The 22,754-nt window shown below is 42.2% G+C and overlaps 1 protein-coding gene across 7 annotated transcripts in view; it reads right to left on the reverse strand.

Annotated features, from left to right (window-relative positions):
* The window catches only part of shroom3 (shroom family member 3), a 436,842-nt gene that overhangs the window by 21,750 nt on the left and 392,338 nt on the right, over positions 1-22,754 (reverse strand). For all 7 annotated transcript variants that reach the window (XM_072253064.1, XM_072253065.1, XM_072253068.1 and 4 more), the window contains 2 exons: positions 14,802-14,933; positions 2,918-6,086 (listed from right to left, as the gene is read on the reverse strand). In XM_072253064.1, the coding sequence (XP_072109165.1) occupies positions 2,918-6,086; positions 14,802-14,933 (3,301 nt within the window). The remainder of the gene's footprint in view (positions 1-2,917; positions 6,087-14,801; positions 14,934-22,754) is intronic.

A 22,754-nucleotide genomic window follows, 5' to 3' on the forward strand; every position in this document is an offset into this window, starting at 1 on the left:
TGTAAAGGGAAGTTCTCTTATTCAGAGGCTGTGTCCTCTGGTTCTAGACTCTCCCACCATAGAAATCATCTTCTCCACATCTACTCTATCTAGGGTGTTCAATATTTGATAGGTTTCAATGAGATCTAAACTCCATCAAGTACAGTGCAGGACTCCAAGTGTAGTCTGACCAATGCCTCATAAAGCCTCAGAATGACATCCTTGCTCTTATATTCTAGTCCTCTCAAAATGAATGTTGACATTGCATTTGCCATCCTTACCACTGACTCAACCTGCAAGTTAACTTCAAGGAATCTTGCACAAGGACTCCCAAGTCCCTTTGCATTTCTAATTTCTGAACTCTTTTCCCTGTTTACAAAACATCTGCCACTTCTTTGCCCCTTCTCTTAATTAGTCTAAGTCCTTCTGCCGACTCCCTGCTTTCTCAACACTAGCTACCCCATTCTTTGTATAGTTCACAAACTTGGCTACAAAGCCATCAACTCCATCCTTCAAATGGTAGACATACAATGCTAAAAAAGATGATCCCAACAACAACCCCTGCGGAACACCACTAGTCGCTGGCAGCCAATCAGAAAAGGCCCCCTTTACTCGCACTGCTTGCCTGCTGCCAGTCAGCCAATCTTCTATCCATGCCAGTTATCTTTCCTGTAAGACCATGGGCTCTTCTTGAGCAGTCTCATATGCAGCACCTTGTCAAAGGCTTTCTGAAAAACCAAGTAAACAATATCCACTGACTCTACTTTGATAATCTTGTCTGTTATTTCCTCAAAGAATTCTAACAGATTTGTCAGGCAAAATTTCCCCTCAAGGAAACCAGACTAACTTTGGCTTATTTGATCATTTGATCAGACTAATTTCCTTCTTTAGTCTCCCTCCACTTCTTAAAGAGTTGAGTGACATTTGCAATTTTCCAGTCCTCTTGAACCATACCAGAATCTAGTGATTCTTGAAAGATCACTACTAATGCCTCCACAATCTCTTCAGCCACCTCTTTCAGAACGAATCTCAGAATAATACCTCAATTATAATGGTGTCATGAGAACCAGTGCAACATGATGACTGACACTAAAGACTGATAAATACCGGTGCTATTCATCGACACAGACAGATAAAAACCCATAATGAGAGGATGCAAGTAATGGGTCGTTTGGGATTACAAAGGATTTCCTGAAAGCCAGTAGTCTGGTATTCTAACTATTGAGAGTTAGTTGGAGTCATGCAAATTCTTTTATGATTATCTTTAAGATTGTCAAGCACGTATGTTTCCTTAAGACTTGAATTTTTCTTTAACCTCACAGTGCTATCTCAGAGTACTGAAATGTTATGTTTATCCAGTTATGTTATATGGCTCAGAATGTTGGACAATATCTAGTAACATGAGGAAATGAATTGTAGCAGCAGAGATGTGGTTTTTGAGGAGGATGCAAAGAATATCATGGACGAAACGAATATCTAACGAGGATGTCATGAACAGAGCAACCACAAAAAGAGAAATAATTTATGAGATCATGAAAAGGCAACATAACTTCATTGGACATGTGATTAGGAAAGAGGAGTTAGAATGCACGGTAATTATGGGAAAGATTGAAGGGAAGAAAGCAAAAGGAAGACAAAGACAAATGATGATGGGGACAGCAGCCAGAGAACTGGAAATGAATACCAATGAATTGATTCACTTGACCGGAAACAGGAGAGTGTGGGCCATGGCAGTCAAAGCTCAAACTGGGCATGGCACCTGATGGTGATGATGGTGATGCTATCTCATTCTTAAGTTTGTGCATGTCACAGAACAGTGGAAGTGGAACATTCCGGAATGTCACTAATAGATTGGCTAAACAGGCACACACGTGGCAGATGCAATTTAATGCAGGTCAGGGCGAAGAGATGCACTTCTGGAGAAACGACATAGGCGAGCAGAATTGTTGATATCAATGGCTCCCTGTAATTTTGAATGAAAACCCCATTTGTCCATAAAATGACCATCCCCACAATGATGTCACAATGTGTTCCTTTCAAAGAATTGGGGCTGTCCAATGGGTTCCTAGTATCGCTGATGGCTGGGACAGCTGCCATCCAAAGCATGGTATTTTCATTTATTCAGACATTTTGTGAACTCTAATTAGGTTACTTGAAAGGGGAAAAGCTGTTTTTTTCATACAGGTGCATTGAAAAAACCATAAAATTTAAAGTTAAAATGGTTGCCAGAGTTAAGAGGCACAAATGAATACTTTTCACAAATGAAATAGAAGTAAATCAGATGGAACACTGAGAAATTAATTGGGTGTACCTGTAAAGGTACTTGTGAGTGAGACAAACAGTCCATTTAAATGTGATGTTTCCTTTCTGTGTTGTCACATAACTGAAATTTCAGAACAACTCTAATTTGCCATCATATTGGGATCTTTATATACCTTTCATTTTGCCGGACACTTTGGAAAATCTGATTAAGTACATCCCAGAATATTTTCCATTGAAGGGAATAAACCCTTTCAATGTTGTTGCGTGAAGTAGTTTGCACCAGTGTTTCATTATTTATTGTAAATAAATGCTGCAATCTAGTGCGAGATACAAGATGCTGGAGGAACTTGGGTGGTCGGGCAGAGTTCGTGGAGGGATATGGTCAGTCCACTTTTCAGGTTGAAACCCTTCCACCATTTCCCTCCACGGATGCTGCCTGCCTAGCTGTGTTCCTCCAGTCTTTTGCATGTTGCTCCAGATTCCAGCATCCTCATTCTCTTGTGTTTCAGAGTTCCTCCAGTATTTGTCTATTATTCTCCTCAGTGAAGGTCACATGAGGAATATAACTAGGAAGCCTTCCAGGCTGCACCCTCCTGTCCCCATGAAGGTGTGTTGCAGGCTGGGTGGGCGGATGTTTAGGGGGAAAGAGCTTGTCCCAGGAGCACATGGCACCCACCTGAGAAACCATCTGGGTGGAAGGCGATGATCTGGAGCGAGTGTGGATGGTGACCGGGTTGTCGGCCCTTTCCAGCAAGTTATCGGCAGACGCAAACTTGCCCGAGTTCCTCGCGGACGACTGCCGGTCAAAGGGGGACGGAGATGGCTGCTGGCCTGAGGCCTGGCGGGTAAGGCGGGAAGCCCGCCCGGCGTCGTGGGGTGGCGGCATTCTGTTCAGCGTCAGCTCGGAGCCGTAGCGCCTGTCGAAGCCGGCTCGGGGCTGGTTGGGCAGCGAGGCGGGGCAAGGAGGCTGGCAGCTGCCGGTGGGGCTCACCTCGCACAGGGAGCTGAGGCTGGAGCAGGAGCTGAGGCTGCAGACGTCGCGGGACGGCTGCAGGTAGACGCTGTGCGAGCGTTCCCTGGCAGCGGGGGTGAGCTGCTCGGGCAGCTGTGGCCTCCTACCCGTCTTGCGGTGCATGTAGTCGGCCAGCGCGTTCTGCTGCAGCTGCTTGAGCTCGGGCCGGGACAGGTTGACGGTGGACATGGTGCGGGCATCGCGCTCGAAAAGCCGCCGCCTGTCGGCCACTGAGCGCAGCTCGGCCGCCTCGGGCAGGGTGAAGGTCTGGCTCTTCTGCTGCGGGTCACTCACTCCCAGCTCGTTGAGCTTCTCCGGTTCTGAGTAGGATCGCTTTTTCTGCTCAGCTGTCAGCCGCTTCCTGCTGCCGATGCGGGCTACCTGCGGGCCGGCGTGCACCTCGCGGAGCTCTGCGGCAGTCTGCCTCTCCTCGGTCGGGGTCATACAGTGCCTCTCCTGCGGTGCGTGCAGCAGTCTGACCTGGGAGGCTGAGCCCACGTGGGCCGAGGCCGGTCGGTCCAAAGCCTTTGGCTTGTTCAGGTAGGGAGGGGTTAAATCCAGATCCTTGCGGCGAAAGGAGGTGGCCCGGAGCACCTTGCTCTGAGCATCCTTCAGACTGTTCCTGTAAGCTCGGTTAAAGGCATTGTCAGGAGGAGAACCCGAAATGTCATCTTCCCAGAGCGTGTCCCGCTCACCCTTCTCCATCAGCTGGAGAGAGCTTCTGCTCTTGTTGAGCTGTGGGCCCTTGTTTGCGATAGGAATTGGTACCCTGTCATTCCTCTGAGCAGCTTTAGCAGGCAAATGCAAATCCCTGTCCTGGCGCCTTGGGTCCTCTGAGCTAATGCTCTCATCTCTGCTCTCGCACGCCAGGTGGTGAAGCATTGGGGTCTTGTCTGCAGTTATCAGGGTCATCATTGGAGCCGCTGGCTGTCTGGCTGGTTGGGGATCAGTTACCCTGTTCAGAACATCATCCAGGTTGTTCAGTGAATTCCTTGAACTGGAAGACTGACTTAACCTGGCTGAGTGTGGTCCCAAGTAAACTCCTCGTGCATTTGGAACTCTCTCATCGTGTTCCCGTTGTTCGATCATATTGACAGCCTCCAGGACCGAGGAGCGTTTGGTAATTTCGGGTTTTGTAAACTGCCTGCTCTGGGAACTTTGGCTGCTGCTGGAACTGTACCTGGATCTCCCGGATTCGGGTCTGCCCTGCTGTTCCTGGCATGGACTCTCCTCCTGAAACTTTGGCTGAACAGTGCTGCTTACTTCACCGTAGCGTTTAGGGCCTGGTTGTTTTTCGTAGTTTCCCCAGTGGTCAGAGGCCTGCTCTTTCCTGTCGTGGTCCAGCTTCTGCGATAATCTGTTCTCACTGTAACGTTCCCACTGTGAGGTTTTTGCATCCAAGTATTGCTGACCACCCTGAGTCATTTTAGTTTCTTGTTGGCTCTGCCAGAAAGGAGAGCTCTGTCTGTCTCCCACCTGCACCCAAGGCGCCTGATTTTCCTGTTCCGCTTTCCACTGGTAAGATTCTCCATCCATCTGACCCCTTCCTTGCCAGCTCTCGGTGTGCTGAACTGACAAACCTTTCTCGTTGTCTCTCCTTGTCTGCTGGCCTTGTGCCTGTTCACTGTTTCCAAAAGAATACTGTGCGTCAACTGTACTGGCGCTGAGACCTGACAATATACTTGGACTGGACTTGTACCCAGCATCAGGCAGCAGCGGATTAGAGTCTGCGAAGTTATGCACCTTGTAGTGACTATATTGTCCCTGTGCGTGCTCTGGAACCATCTCATATTTGTTGCCAGAACCAAATGCAGCACTGGGTTGAGAAAGACCAGACTTACTGCCAATGCTTTCCTCAACATTGCACGGAGCACATTTAGTCCTTTCAGTTGAATTTTGAGCACTGAGTGTATTTTCTCTACTGAGGGCAGGGTACAGTAACCCATTATTATTGCTCTGAAGCATGTTATTGGTTGGAGCCTGTGCATACCGTGGTTCGGGCTGTGGCACAGGATAAATTCCGGTCGGTAGCATGGGTTGACCTGGCTGTGGTGCCTGAATGTAACTGTGCTTGGGTTGAGTAACGGGACTACTTTCAGGGCTCTTCTCCATCACTGTGTTGAGTTGTCCTTCTATAAAGAGAGGCTTCTGTCCAGAAGAGCCCGAGTTGGGGGGAAGAAGCCACACTCCCTTCTGCTGAGGTCGAGTGGGCTTGCTCTGCCCGTCCAGACCTGACCAGGAGGTCGGCTTGTCATGACTTTTGGTCGCCATGAAGCTGTCACTGCGGGTCGGAGGAAGAGGAGGTGCTTTATCATCTGGCTCCAGAAAGCTCCTGCTTGGGTTATTCCACACTGGACCAATACTGTGTCTGTTGCCACTGTAGGGCTTGTAGTAGCTTCTGGGATCAGTCTGGGGCCGACCATTGGAATTTTTTATTGCTGAAGGGCAGCTGACCTCACGTTCCTCAGATATTCCTCTGTGGGAGTCATAAACTGTTCTTACATATTTTATATCAGCCTGTCTGATTCCTTCATGTAGACTATTCCTGGAAGGCATGTTTTCCATGGAGTAGGAACGTTCATTACGGAGCGTCGGGGCTGGATATTCAGGAATGCTGGAACTGGTGGAGAAGGAGCTGTAGGCTGAGTCCCTTTTGCTGTGGTGATGAGAAAGCTGATCGATGCTGTTGGTGGACTTAGCAGGTGAGAGGTTGCAAGAGTGATACGGAAGATTAGTATGGTCAAGGCTTTCCATGCTTCCTCTTGAACTATACTGATCAGGACTCCTCCTTAGATACCCATGATCGTAGCCTGAGAGGTCACTGGTAGAGGAACTGGGAAGATAAAATAAAGATATATTGTATAAAAGACAGTCATTGACAAACAGGCAAATTCAAATATAATAAACACCACTACAATGTCCAGAGCATATCCTGCAAGTTGACAAGTGATGAAACCTGAAAGTAAAGGCCAAAGTCATCATCTACATTTGCCAAATATCCTGCATATAATGTCTACATTAGTTTTTGTTTTCTATTCATTTACGGGATATGGGAAATGCCAACACTGATTACTCATCAAATGAGCCTAGCACACCTCTTGCTTCCACACGTGCCAAATCTTTCAGTGTTCTGTTTCGTGTTTGGTCTAGATACCTGAGCGCCCTTTTTGAGTGAAGGTGGTTGTCTGGGGTCACACAGAGACTGGACCAGATAAGGTCACCAGATCTTCTCTGAAGGATATTGCAACCATCTTGTTTTCTTTAGAACTGTACTGGAAATTTGTGGTCACCAGAACGAGGCCAGCTTTTTATTCCAGGTGTATTTAATGACTTGAATTAAAACTTTCCAGTTGGCATGACAGGATTGTCCAGGGTTCACGACACTAGCCCAGTAACTTAGTAATTAACTAATTTACTCCTATTTCACATGTGTAATCCTAGGATTTTTGGAAAAAAGAATTTATAGAAATTCCCTTATGTTGGGTGTTCTAAAATTCAATTGTAACTTCAAGTGTACTCCAAAACTTTGTTTATGGATGCACTTGAAATTGACTTTCAATTTTGGGACATATCCTGACTGATATTTGTTCCTCTGATTGGCTCCATTAGAAATCTGTCGAAGCTGACTGAATGATATTACCAAAACTGATGCATGGTTACTTGGACTATTTTCTAGTTGAAAGCTCTTTATCATTAAGGATATCTTCTTAGAAACCACAGATCTCCTTTAACAGTTTAACGTAGTGCTGATCTGAAGCAATGACTATTAAAACATATACTTACCTCTTTATCTGTATCATTTACACACTCAGATTTCTATTTAAGAATTTTAAGTGATATACATCATAATCAACCATAACTAAAGGCACCAACAATCAGATCACAAAGGGAATGTTGTTCATCTATTAAAATAAAACACTTGGGTATCTGCACAAGATTTTTTGCACCTGTGCACTTCACTAAGTACCTTTCACTACAAATTCCAGTGTTTACATTTATAATAGGCAATTCATGAGTGAGCTTATTAGATGGCAGTTACACCCTTCCACCTGTTGACGTGCTGCAGAACTACGACTGGGAAAAACGTGCAATGTAATGAATTTACATCGGTAATATTAAAGTGTAGATATGTGAATTGATTATGGAAATATTTTTAATAAAGATCAACAAATGTCTGACTTTAAAATGAGGACTAATTAATAATGTGATGCTGTTAATTTTTCCCCATCTTCCAGTTTTCCTTCACCTGAAGACTACTCATCTTGATTAGTGGTGTGCAATATCGTAAATGTAAAACTCTGCAGTATTTGATTTCCTTCATTCACCCATTAAACTAACCAAATAAACAAAGAATCAGCTCTCTGCTCTTAACTGATGCTTAATTACGTCTGATTCATCTTCCCATTGTTGCTGACCTATATGTTAATCACTTTTACAATGAACTTAAGTCTAAATCCCTTCATCCCTGTGACACTAACAGCCTAATATATTGTTCCACATTATCCCATCTTCTAACATTTCTGTTTATATCGCATTAATGGCAGAGTATTTTCACTGATTTATTCTTGCTCTCTAGAATTCATTTAGATCAACTTTTTGTCCTAATTCTTATATTACAGCACGCATTTCTTCCTTAATTCATTTTGTCTAATTTCCCACTTCAGTGAGGCACAGTGGGATATTTCCTGTGTTGTTCTGGCAGATGTTGTTTCTTTAGTTACAATATTTGCATTTTTCCTTCAAACCGCCTTGGTGCATAATAGCTACTTAAATCTGGAATGGATTCAGCAGATGAACATGGCCCCATCTACGTACTTCTAAAAAAAGATGTAAATGACAGAGCAAATGATTTGGATTGAATGGCTTCTTGTTGTTCCTACACAAGCTACAAAGACCTGCATAAATATGCCAAAGTTACAAAGTCTCCATAGACTGTGGAATAAAAAGCTCACTTTGTTTAATTCCACAGTGAATGGAGGAGTGGATGAATTCCAGACTTAGCACTGTGCAATTAGAAACCAAATATTACCCAGGAATCACTTTTCTCTGTAAGTTGCATGTACCCAGCAACGGATGACATCACTGTGGTTCTTCAACGTAACAGCAGCTCACAGATTCCTTCACTACAGAACAAAGGCTTGCAATCTGAGCAGTCCCCAAAGCACTTGTATGAAATTAATTATGTTTAGTGGTAAATATAGTAACCAAGATCTTTTACAAGGAGCTGATGATTTCAGAAAAAAGGAATTAAAATAAAACAATAGTTGAACAATAGTAAAAGAACATTGAATGGTTTATTTACTGGAACTGCTTAAAAGAAAACAAGTCATTTGGCAGATGGACTTAGGCTAAATTAAAAATGGCAATAGTAGGATGCGGGCCACTGAAAGTTTGATTAGAGATGGATTTTGAGAGTTTTAAAGGATGAAGAGTGTGCTGGTGATTGTTAATGAGTAAATTCCAGATGATGGGACATAAAACAACCTACATCAAATTTGTTTCTGTCGATGGAAAATATCCCAAGCTTGTGATGGAAAAGATTAGACACTGTTCAAATGAACAGACTCAAAAACTTGCTGTGAGGGGGAAGGGGTGTTTAAACAGTAGGAAAGGGGATAGGGTTGGTGGAAAGTGCCTCATGCGGGTTTGCAGATGTGTACCGATGTAGATTTTAGTATGGTGGGATGAAGTGAGGGAAGGAGCCAAAATCACAATGTTCAAGAGAAGAGATGGTTTGCTGGAGGGTCTAGTGGATATGAAAATGGGCACAAAAGTTTTAATTTGATAGATTAGGAGATTAAGTAAGTGATAGCAAGGAAGATGGGTGTGCACGGTTCAATAATGGTTAGGGCATGACCAAAGGTTTGTGCAGGATTGGGTAATGAGAGGCAGCTGAGGAGATCATTGCACTGCTCATGTTTGAAGGCATCGCTGAAATATCCAGTGGCAAAGAGGCTAAGTCATGGGTGGTTACAAAAAATGATGTATGGGTTCTTGTGACAGAAATATTCTAGAGTCGAAAACTTTGATCTGGGAAATGCAAGTTACCACAACAGGGAGCAGTTTAGTTCTGCCTGAAGCAGCAACAAGGGGGAAGGATAGAAACAACGGTAAAGGATCAGAGTTTACAGCAGGATCTAAAGACCAGTTCAGGGCTTCCCAATTCGCAGATGGTGGAAGTTAAGGTTCATTCCAGACTGGATGTTGGTCAAGGAGTTGGACAACACAGTGGCAAGGAATGGACTGTGGAAGGCAGCACAGTTTGTGTTAGAACAGCTCTCACATATGGGAACTAGCCCCATGGCTTTGTACATCTTTATGTTATGGTAATTCAAATGTCTAATCCTATGATTAGATACATTTCTGGAAGCAAATCAGCACAGTTCCAATTCCCAGTACACTGGGAGAACAGGTCAGGAAGAGATTAATTAACCACATTAAAGATTGTGGAGTGTAAAAATATACCACTGTCACTTTTATAGAGAATATTATTCATTGTTTCTTCTGTTTGAACATTGTACTGTATGGAGACGTGATTCTAACTGTTTTGTAAGGTAAAAATAGAATGGTTTATGGTAACATCTCCAAGAGGACCGCAACCTTGTTATTGGGTTTGGAGGCTAGTGTACCTCAATGACCCAGAGTGCTATTTTGGCTGGAGTCAGGGCTTTATGCTTTGGCTCTTGGTAGGGTCACTCATGCCAAAGAGGTCAAGGGGTAGAGGCCAGACTAAGAGTGGTCCGCTGGCCCTCCAGGTTCAGGGGTTCAGCTCAGGGCTATCAATGCCGAAAAGTCAATTATTACAGAAACAGCAATGAAGAATCCTTCTATACAGACAGAGATGGAAGACCTTCATTGCTGCTCTAACGGGCAGATATGTTAGGGCAATAGAAATGGACTTGGGAAGCAATAGCAAGATTATAGACTTTGAAGTAAAATATACTGAAAATGGGACAATGTTGTAAAGGCATGGAAGTTGTGGTCTGTTCAACAAGGTATAGGATTTGCAGTGAAAATGGGTTGAGCCGTAGGGTGGGAGAGGGTAACAAAGGAGTAGTTTAATGACAAGACAACCAAAGCTAGAGTTATTATTGTGCAGTGAGGGCTTAGGCCAACATAATGGCCAGTTTTGACCTAGGAGGGAGAAGCAATGTGATGTTTGACATGATCAAATATTACAGGGACGGTTAAACTACTTATAGAGTAGATATGCTTATGTATGTATTCCTTACTTGGGTAGGGTGAAAAGAGTATTTCCTTTTTTTCAATGATATCCACATTTGATTAGAAGAAAAGGGCTGCTTAATCTTTTCTGCAGCAGTAATTAGAAACTGATATAAATGGAAAATAAGTAGGAATAATTGATTTTTATCCTTTTAGATCCTTTTTCATGAAGACTTTGAATACAGGAAAGCAGTGCAACATGATAGTGGTGGACTGGGTCAAGTACTAATAACTTCTGCACCCACATACCCTATTAACTTCTCTAAAGGCAGTCAACTGCTTTTGAGATGGCAGCAGGTATCCATTACGTCATCAGGATGGTCAGTTTTCATGCCAGTGGTGAGTGTCAGACATTCAGGGGACAATGAAGAATATCGTAGCAAAATCCAGTCCTATCCTCACTCGAAATATACACGTTTTTCAGAGAGGCTATTGGAAGTCAACTGGGAACAGGGTGCTGCAAATGGACTCAATGACACAAAGGGTCAATGTCCTCAGGATCCTGTCACCTCACTAGTTATCATCAGCTCATAAAGGAAAATATGTTGTACTTTCGAAAGTTACATTTAATTTTGTTCCAAATGAATATTAAACTGAAAGTCAATACCAGAGAACACCGTTTTAAGGGAGGGAGGAAAACTTAGAAGCAGGTTTTTTTACACAGAGAGCGGTAGGTGCCTGCAATGCACTATGGGGGGGGGGGGAGAAGCTGATACAAAAGTGACATTTAAGAGACTCTTAGAGAGGTACATACATGTAAGAAAAATGAAGGGTTAATGGCTATTAGGCAGGAAGGGTTAGATTGATTGTGGAGTAGGTTTATACAGGTTGAAGAACATTCTGGACTGAAGGATCCATACTGTGATGTACTGTTCTAATGTTCAACAAGAAGGCAAGAAAAGTAGATTTCTTATGAAGTGTAGTTATATGGTTATTTGCTTGTGGTTAAATATTTGAGTGAGGGTCTCCGTTGGCCAGAGTTGACCGTGGATCTTGCATCCTAGCTGTCTAGATACGCGAACCTGGGCAGTACAATTCGGAGAGCAAGCTGTTGCCCACGTAACAAGCTCCCCCTCTCCACACGTGATGAAGCCAAAGGAACGGCAGAGATCGCTGGTTTGGTACCAGCAGCATTGTACACTATAAATATAAATATTTATATACCTCATAAAATGACATAAATCTTAACACCTAGTATTCACTTGTTGGACACCTAATTATGCAAAACTGTGCTCAGATAACATTTCTAATTCTCTCCTATGGCTATCTTGAAACAGGTGGGCATGGTGATGAACTTTTGTGTGCAGACAAACCAGTGGGTCCACCATAGATCCAGTCTCAGTGCAGTTTCATTTCAAGTAAGGCTGTGTCATTACCTCATGCTTTTCCAAAGCTACACCTCACCTTCAAAAACTTCCCAGTACTAATCTACATGCTCAAAGAGAAATGATCAACATAATTGCCTCCATTCCAGAACCAAATTCTTCTTCTCTTGTTCTTCGTAAGCCTATGTGGGGCATAGGCTGCCGACAACAGCTCTCTGAGTCCTCTGTCCTGGCTAGTCTTTCAAGTTGCCCCACGTGTAGCCCATCTTTGAAGATCATTCCTCTCCCAGGGGTAAGGTCTTTGAAGCTTCTGATGGTGTATCTGGGTTTTTACAGGATAGAGTTGCTAGCCCCAAGCCAACACTCCTCCTTTGCGCAGCAGGACTCGGGACCATCCACGGTAGAGTTTTCCAGAACCAAGGTCATTCACACATTGGGCTGCAGTATTCAGATTGCATTGCACATCTACATGCTTGTGATCTTAGCACCACAATATTATCTATTTGTTCAAAGAAGCACATCGGAGAATGGGACTACACAATACTTGCAAAACAAGGATTCTGTACCAATTTGCTGTTCCTATACAACACTGTCCATGACAATACAAGGCTGACGATGAAAAGACTTCGCATATTTTAGGAGTTACTCCTCAGCAAAGGCAAAGGTTGATGATGGAATTCACCTTTGTCTTCATTATGCCAGCATACTCTTTGGCTACCTGAGGGAAAGAATCTGAAGATCAAGAACTCAAACTGAGTATTAAACTCATGGTGTGCTAATTCCCTGCTTCCGGATTTCTGAGATGTGGATTACATGCAGCAGACACCTCAAAGCCCTAGTGATTTATCACCAACTCTTGATCCCACAAAATCCTTCAAATCCACTATCAGGAAAATCAAACCAACATCAGAGCTCCTTTTCAAGTGTTGACTCCTTACTAACACTTGGTTGGGTCTGATGGTCAGGTCATGTCTTTTACATGCCCGACATCACACTCCTGAATGAGGTACATTTTTCTGACTTCTAACACAAGAGATTATCAGGAAGCCAAAGAATATGATTCAAGAATATTCTCAAAGACTCCTTGAAAGGGCATAATGTCTGTATTAAATTGTGGGAATCCCTGGTACATGACCCCTCAAAATGGAGGAGCCATTTCTGGAAAGTCCTTGAGAAGATTTGTAGAAGCACATAGAAGCATAGTCTAAACAGGAGAACTAGTATGTCACCTCCCCAGCTATACACCCATTCAGTCAAATGCCTTCTTCCTTTCCTTTTGGATTCCAAATTCAACTCCTCGTCCTCCTCAAACCATAGAACTGTGGTAGAAAAAATCATCTTTGATCTTGAGTTATTGCTTATAAAGAAGACCATGGCCCTCCTGTGACTATCATGAACACAGCAAACGTTCCAGCACCAGAAGATACCAACGTAATGCACTGTGGAAAAGTAAGGACTTGGCAAAGTGCACGGGTTCACATATTTGTCAACGGATGTAATGCAACAATGTTATCAGGCCATGCTTTAGCAAACACCGTTGGGCATTCAACTAATCAATTAAAAATGTACAGCCTATGCCAAAGCACAGAATTATCAGAAATTTAGTAGTAAAGCAGCAGAGATATTTGTTTTCTGTGAGAAAATAAAAGAAAACTACAACTGAGACACTTCAACCCAAAATAAGAGGACATTTACAGAATTCTCTTGTTATTTAGATTTCATATATTTCTCAGACATAGGTGCAAGGTAGTAATGCCTCTGATCGTTACAGATCACATAGAACATGAGAAAGCAGAAGGGTTTGGTGCGATGATTGTAACAAATCCTTCATTTCCACGCCAGTTCTAAGCTATATTTCTGAACCAATCCTAAATTGTGCGGTAACTTGACCTAGATTAACTTGTAAAGTTTAGAAATATTCAGACATTTAAAGTACAACTTTGTTTAACTAGCATGTCATTTTAAGAAAACAAAATCCTTTGTTGCTGTATGTACAACCTCCAAGATCTCAACATTTTTCCCTTTAAGGTAAACCAATTTAATTTCCTGTTACGTCTGCTGCAACAAGGCTCACCTTTCAGATTAATAGCATGTAATTAGAAAGGCATAGCCACACACTGTAGATGGAGAGGAAAGAAATTAGAAACAGTGAGGTAATGTGAAAGGAGATACCCAACTGGAACACAGATTCACTATTTCTGAAATTTAGAGTGAGGGTGGTTAGTCTACTGTAATCTTCCATTCTATAAAAAAATGAACTTATGGTAGGCATGCATGGTTAATCAGTGATAGGATTGAATAAAGTTTTAACACACCAGTGTAAATAAACAAACTACATTGGAAGATCATGCACTGAGAAGGGAATTTTCTTTCAACCCGAGCCATTATTACATTGAATGCAACCACATCCTCTCCTATTCCTTTCCTCATCATTTCCTTCCTATCAAAGCAATGCTACTCATGCCTTAATCAGTATGAGGCCAATCTCCAAGCTTAACTTATATCTTAAATCTCCTTGGTAACTGCTACCTAATTTTCTCAATACATCGCTGGAGTGTACATGCTAGGAGCAGAGAGAAGATGAAACACTATTTAGAAAATATGTTGGATGTTGGGTTCTTCTTTATATTAACATCAGGGATAAGGTTTTAAAACATAATATACAGTACTTTGAAAAAAATTACTATTTAGGAATGTCTGGAACTTCAAAATATTTATGAAAACTAATTGTGAATGCTTGTGAGTGTTTAAAGTAAGAGAAATAACTAATCGTTTTGTCCTCCTGTGCTAGCTGATCTTCCTCTTTTGCTGACACCAGAGGCTGTCAAACATTTGCAGATAAAACTACCAATCCATTGCATCATGTGGAAAGGGATTAAATCTGCTCTGAAGAAAACATGCTTTTTTTTAATTCAACTTGGTTTTGTGGGACAGAAACACCCCCCACCCCCACAGCAGATTCTTCTGTTGCCAAGATAATACACTGGACTACCACTAACCTGGAATGGTAGGTTTGGTGCCAAGGAGTGCTGATCGTGCCCTGAGATATTTGCATCATGCTTGAATCCGGTTGGTTTTCCGCTAATTTTGCGGAATGCCAGGAGTGAGGTCGGGCTGTGGGTTCAGTCCGCCTGTGGAGGCAAATTAAAATGAAGCTTTAGAGTATGTTACAGTAAAACATAAAAAAATTGTGTTCATTTAACAGTTTTAATGTTTACATGCTGACCAGTAAATGAATTCTATGTCCCCAGTTAACGCCTATAAGCCTATAATCATGGATTTGCAAAGTGAGGCTTCTCCCTGAATTATTTGCCACATGACAAACACTAGTTTCTGTGCAGAGAAACAGATACTCTAACAACTTCAGGTAATTAATTTTCCAAGTCAGTTTTAATGTTTGCTGATAACACTCTCACTGTGAATTCTTTACTTCATTTAAACCACTTTAAAAATAACATCCCATCATTGTGCGCTTTTATGTTAAAGGCATATAAAGAGAATGTTTCATTCCCTAGGGATGTTATATTCGGTACCATTTCCAGACATGGTTAACAGTAGACATAAGAACAGAATAGAAACTCTGCCGTGAAAGCCAACAATTCAAAGGCAGAATGCCTCTGCTGAATCTCAAACTGAAAATTGATTGAAATTGTCTCATACTTGTTTCCACTTAATAACTTCAGCAGTCAAAAAAAGACTGACATTGCTAAAATAGGCTGATAGTTCAGTATAGATGACTGGACTATCAGACAAGGGGCAGAGTTGCGATCAGTCAAACATGGGAGCCATTCTATAAACCCCCCGCTGGGTTAATTTGATCTTGGCTCTACCACCAGAGTAAAGAAAAATTTCGATTTAATGTCAACTGTTCTTAAAGCTGGATCGGAAGCTAACATATTTTAAAATAAAACTGCCAATCATAGTGAATACCACTTCTGATAAGATTACACAGGTATGTAGCAAAATCTTGCCTTTACGCATCATATTTTAGGATATTTCCAATGACCTTACAGACAATGGAGTATTTCTGAGTGGCAGACCCTAGAGTAAAGTGTGAAAATCAGCACGTAAGTCAGGCAATTACAAACACTAATGGGATCTTGCTTAGATGATTGGTTTTCAACTAATATATAATATTATGTATCAAAGCTTGCTTGATTCATCACGTTTGAAGTATGCAATGGAATTTCAAAAGGTAGCTTATGCCAGTAAGCGAGATTCGTATGCGGCACACAAGTAGGCAGGCCATTCGAAAGAGAATGGCACCATAGATCTGAACAATATATACATTAAAAAAACACAAATATCAACAGTTCAAATAATATTGTTCAAGTCCTGCTGCATTTGGATGTGAACTGTTTGTAAACAACAGTTTGGCAGGGCATTTAAACTGCTCTTACATCTCTGTGATGTGCCTCCAACACTGAAAATGCTATATATTACTATTGTTGGTTTATCATTGTCACATGTACAAGATAGAGTCTTGCATACAGATCAAATCAGTACACAGTGCACTGAACTGGACTACTACAAGGTAAAATGATAACAATGCAGAGTAAAATGTAAATGCTATCAAAAAGGTGCAGTGCAGGTAAACAATAAAGTTGTTTATTGATCATAATGAGCTGGATTGTGAGGCCTTATCATCAAGAAGTTTGTTCAACAATGATGTCTGTGGGAAAGAAGCTGTCCTCGAGGCTGGTGCTGTGATCTTTCTGGCTTTTATATCTTCTGCCTGTTGGAAGCGGTGAAAAGGCAGAATGCCTGGGGTGAGTGGCGTCTTTGATTATGCTGATATTTGATTATACCAATGCAAATTGACTTTGATATTTTTAAATATTGCTGTTAGTTCGGCATGGTTTTAGGTTAAAAATATTCAGATTTATTAACTTTGCAGAGAATAAAATGTCATTCACTTTATCACACAATGACAGAAAATATTTTGCAGAAATCTTTATTAATTCCACAAGGATTCTTTAAACCATCCTTAATATTCCTCAAAACACAATTTTGGTCTTTCGGTCTTCTTTCTACAAAACATAAATTTTAAAGTAATCTAAGCATTGTTGTGATTTGCATTCTAACATTTATGTAACAAATTTAATATAAATCTCATGTCCAATATAAAGGAGCTCATAAACAGAGAGAAGGGAAATAGTCCACCAGACCAGGAGTTGGGACAAGAAAATGATTCTTCAAAGGTGAAAAGAAAGGTAAAGATAAAGAGAACAGCAAAGGAGATGCAAAGGTTACCTTCCAGCTTCTTTGTGTTCTTATGTATGTCACTGCATTGGCTGGAATTAAACCTAACCAAATCAGATAATTTCCTTTCAGGCAGTGCATCGTCAGTCATTTTGCAACAGAGATTGAAAGTAATTGCATTAAACAAACATTATTATCAGGTTGAAGAAGAGATGTTCTAGGAGAGGTCAAAACTGCGAAGGAAATAGCCAAACACTGAGCCATAAAACCATAGGGCCATAGGGATCTGGGGCATCCACCCTTAGAAAATGTTTGTGATAGTGGTGTGATTTTTTGTAACCATCTAAACTTCCTAGATCACATTCAATAGTTTTACCTAAAAGTGACGAATAGTTCAATTTTCAAACATTTGAAAAAGTAGGTCAACAGACACAATGCCACATGCTAACCACAGCTTCAGTATCTTTCTGACTTTGGTTGAGTATACACTCCCAGGTCATTTTGAACATTCTTCTTCCTCTCATCGTGAATTCATCTAATGGCTCCTCTCCAGCCCAGTAAAGTGGGTTATTCTCTGCCATCCAGTTTCAACTGTAATTCATTCCACTGATGCAAATGTTTGGGAAAACTGTAACTCTTGAGTTTTCAGCCACACTTATGTGAAGGCCTTCAGTAGCGAATGGAATCTTGTAAAGCTCCCATAAGCAGCAATAGTAAACATATTCAACTTTTATAAACTCTGAATTATATACAATTATCATCACTTTGTCAGGTACACCTGCCCATTAATGCAATTATCTAATCACCCAATCATATGCATAAAAGCATGCAAGAGGTTCCATTGTTCACACCAAACACTAGAAATGTGATCGAAATGACTTGGACTGTGGAATGGTGGTTGGTGCCAGACAGGGTGGTTTGAGTATCTCAGAAACTGCCAATCTCCTGGGATTTTCATGTACTACAGTCTCTGGAGTTTACAGAGAACGGAACAAAAACAAAAAATATCCAGAGAGCAGCAGTTCTGTGGAGAAAAGTGCCTTGCTAATGAGAAGTCAGAGGAGAACGTCCAGACTGGTTCAAGCTGACAGGAAGGTGACAGTAAATTAAATAACCACATGCTATGACAGTGATGTGCAGAAGAGCATCTCTGAATGCACAACCCATCGAACCTTGAAGTGGATGGGCGACAGCAGCAGCAAATGGCCACACTAGCTTCCAAGGTTTAACTAATAAAGAGGCACTGCTTGTATCACCAGAATAACACCTCCAAAGCATTTCCTGAAAACCACTATTACTAAAAAATTGGGTTACTGATTACTCAGATGGTTTATTGAGCCATTAAAAAATATCTAGAGCCAGGACATCATTTCTTGTTTCACTCAAGAATTTATTTGCCAACCCTGTTCATTTGGGCATGAAAGAGGCTGCCTGTCAAATGTGACCAAAAATTTATGCTGCTTTGATCAAATACATCTCCCTGCCGATCGAGGAAGGGTGATACAAGTTAATATCTCTGGACCAGACAGTTTTCGGCAGAAGCGCACAACAGTAATGCAAATACTTGCTCTCCGTAGGATCATCAAGGAAGTCAAGAAGAACAACCCACTAGCCCTGCTTACTTACATCGATTTTCGCAAAGCTTTTGACTCGATTCACCAAGGTAAAATGCGGAAGATCCTGAAAGCTTACAGAGTGCCAGACCATCTACTGAGAGCAGCTATACCAAAACCATGGCAAAAGTTGTATCATCAGACGGAGAAACAGCAGTGTTCGAGCTCCTAGCTGCTGTGCTGCAAGGAGACACTCTGGCACCCTACATCTTTATAATCGTCCTTGATTACGCTCTGCGACAAGCTACCAAAGATCATGACAAGCTTGGTTTTACTATGAAACCAGGGCAAACCACAAGGGTCAGACCAGTTACGCTCACAGATCTCGATTTTGCAGATGATATAGTCCTGCTCTCTGACCAGGCGGAGGAAGCACAGCAGCTACTGACAAAAGTGGAAATAGAATGCAATAAAGTTGGACTTCACCTAAACGCTAAAAAGACAGAGTACCTGGCATTTAACTGCAATGAAGGTACTCTCAAGACCGTAAAGAATGATACCATTAAGAATGTCTTTGACTACAAGTACCTTGGGTCAAGAATGATGAGTTCGGAGAAGGACATAAAGATACGGAAGGCACTGGCGTGGAGGGCTATGAATGACATGAAGGAAATCTGGAAGTTGAACCTGACCAGAGGGCTTAAAAAGAGGATTTTCATAGCAGTCATAGAGTCCATTCTCACGTACGGATGTGAGACGTGGACACTCACCAAGACGATGCGGAAGTCTCTAGGTGGTTGCTATACATGAATGCTCCGGATGGCTCTTGATGTGAGTTGGCAACAGCACATGACGAACGTTGAGCTCTATAACGACCTACTGATGCTCTCCACTAAAATCGAGGCGAGTAGACTGCAACTAGCGGGGCACTGTCTACACCACCCTGAGCTACCTGCCAGCCTAGTCATCATATGGGAGCCCAAGCACGGGAGGATGAACCCTGGGCACCCTCCCAGGACTATGGTCAACATGCTCCTAGAAGACAGCGGCGTGGCTAATGTAGATGAACTGAACACACTGATGAGGGAGAGGGAGAAGCGGAGAGTCCGTCATCGTGCCCGATGCCGGCCCCCTAGGCCTGAGTCGACGTAGTAGTAGTAGACAGTTTGAACCTGCCTGAGGATGTGCTATAAAAATGGTTTCATCTTTCAGTGGACGTCCAGTAGATCAGACAGCATCTAGACTGTTTTTTGTTGCACTCAGGGCAAACCAGAAAGCAACCGTTTCTGACATGGCCACAGTCACAGAGCTCTACAATATAAAAACTGGCCCTTCAGCCCACTACATCTACACTGACCAGCATGCCTACCTATACTAATTCTACTTGCCTAGATTAATTCCCTATTCCTCTATGCCTTGTTCATTCAGGTACGTGCCCAGATATCTCTTAAATGTTGTTACAGCTCCTCTGGCAGCTCATTCCAGGTACTAATTACTCTTCATGTGAAAAACGTATCCTTCAGATTCCCTTTAAACTCTCCTTCCATCCTTTGGTTTTAGACATGGGAAACACACACTGGCCCTTTACCCTATCAATGCATCGTATAATTTTATATCTGTACCTCCATCATGTCACCTCTCAGCCTTCTTTCTCTCAGAGAAAACAGACCCAGTCTTGCCAGATAACTCAAGCCCGCCAATCCAAGCAATACCCTTGTGAGTATTATTCCACACCCTCTCTCATATTATTCCTATATTGTGGTGACCAGAATGGCACACAATACCCCGAGTGTGGCCTAACTAATATTTTAGAGTCACAGAACACTACAAGCACAGAAAGAGGCTCTTCGGCCTATCTCGTCTGTGTCGAACCATTAATTTGCCAAGTCCCCATTGACTTGCACCCGGACCATAGGCCTCCATGTACCTATTCAAATGTCACTTAAATGTTGTAATCAACCCTGCATCCACCACCTGCACTGGCAAGCTGTTCCACACTCTCACCACCCTCCAAACGAAGAAGTTTCTCCTCATGTTCCCCTTAAACATTTCACCTTTCACCCTTAACTCATGGTCTCTAGTTCTAGTCTCATCTAAACTCAGTGGAAAAAGCCAGCTTGCATTTACCCTATCTATACCCCTCATAATTTTGTATACCTCCGTCAAATCTCCTCTCTGTCTTCTACATTCCAGAGAATAACGTCCTAACCTATTCAACATTTCCCTATGACTCAGGTTCTCAAGTCCCGGCAACATCCTTGTAAATTTTCTCTGCACTCATTCAATTTTATTGATATATTTCCTGTAGGCAGATGACCAGAACAGCGCACAATACTCCAAATTAGGCCTCGCCGACATCTTATACAATTTCAACACAACATCCCTACTCCTGTACTCAATACATTGATTTATGACTGCCAATGTGCCAAAAGCTTTCTTTATGACTCTGTCACCTGTGATACCACTTTCAAGGAATTATGGATCTATATTCCCAGCTCCCTCTGTTCTACCACACTCCTCAGTGCCCTATCACTCACTGTATAAGGCCTACCCTGATTGGCCATACCAAAATGCAACACCTCATACTTGTCTCCATTAAATTCCATCTGTCATTTTTCCAGCTGGTACAGATCCTGCTGCAAACTTTTATAGTCTTCCTCACTGTCTACTACACTCCCAATCTTGGTGCCAAGTGCAAATTTACTGATCCAGTTAACCACATTATAATCAAGATCATTGATATAGATGACAAACAACAAAGGACCCAACAATGATCCCTGCAGCACAGCACCTCCAGTCAGAGAAGCAACCATCTACTACCACTCTCTGACTTCTTCCTCAAAGTCAACGTCTAATCCAATTTATTACCTCATATTGAATGCCAAGCGGCTGAACCTTCTCGACAAACCTGCCATGCAGGACTAAGTGAACTGCCTTGCTGAAGTCCATGTAGACAACATCTACTGCCTTGCCATCATTAACTTTCCTGGTCACTTCCTTGACATTGATTAGCGTGACACAAATCCTTGTGCTTACCACATACAAGGTTTTGAATCACACCTATACTCAGCTGATGAAGGCAAGCATGCCATACGCCTTTCTCATCACTCTGTGTACCTGTGTTTTCATTTTCAGAGAGCTATGTACTTGTACCCCGAGGTTTGCCTTTCACCAACCGTCCTCGGGGATCTGCCATACATCGTATGTTCAGCCTTGGTTTAACTTTCTAAAATGCATCTCTTGGCTCTCATCCAAGCCAAGTTCCATTTGCCATTCCCTTTTCCACTTTCTCAATTGATCCACATCTCATTGCAATCTTAGAAGTCAACCTTCTTCAGAATCCAACTATGCTATCATATGGTATCAGCAAACATGCTACATTGTCATCCAAAACATTATTATATGTGACAAACAATGGAGGACCAAGAGCTAACCTGTGCAGTACACCATTAATCACAGGCATCCAATCTGAAACACAACCCTCCACCATCTCCCTCTGCCTCCTACCACCAAGTTAATTTTACATCCAGTTTGCTAACTCACCCTGACTCCCTTGTGTTCTAATCTTTCTGATCAGCCGACCATGTGGGACCTGGTCAAAGACCTTGCTAAAATCCATGTAGACAATGCTTACCTCCCTGCCCTCGTCAATCCTCGAGGTCACTGGTCACCTCTTCATTAACCATATAACAATTACAGCACGAAAACAGGCCATCTCAGCCCTTCTAGTCCATGCTGAACGCTTACTCTCACCTAGTCCCACCAACCTGCACTTAGCCCATAACCCTCCATTCCTTTCCTGTCCATATACCTATCGAATTTTACTTTAAATGACAATATCGAACCTGCCTCTACCACTTCTGCTGGAAGCTCGTTCCACACAGCTACCACTCTCTGAGTAAAGAAGTTCCCCTTCATGTTACCTCTAAACTTTTGCTCCCTAACTCTCAACTCATGTCCTCTTGTTTGAATCTCCCCTACTCTCAATGGAAAAAGCCTATCCACGTCAACTCTATCTATCCCCCTTATAATTTTAAATACCTCTATTAAGTTCCCCCTCAACCTTCTACGCTTCAAAGAGTAAAGACCCAACTTGTTCAACCTTTCTCTGTAACTTAGGTGATGAAACCCAGGTAACATTCTAGTAAATCTTCTCTGTGCTCTCTCAATTTTGTTGACATCTTTCCTATAATTCGG

Source organism: Mobula birostris, chromosome 3, assembly GCF_030028105.1.
Source record: "Mobula birostris isolate sMobBir1 chromosome 3, sMobBir1.hap1, whole genome shotgun sequence".
NCBI classification, from domain to species: domain Eukaryota; kingdom Metazoa; phylum Chordata; class Chondrichthyes; order Myliobatiformes; family Myliobatidae; genus Mobula; species Mobula birostris.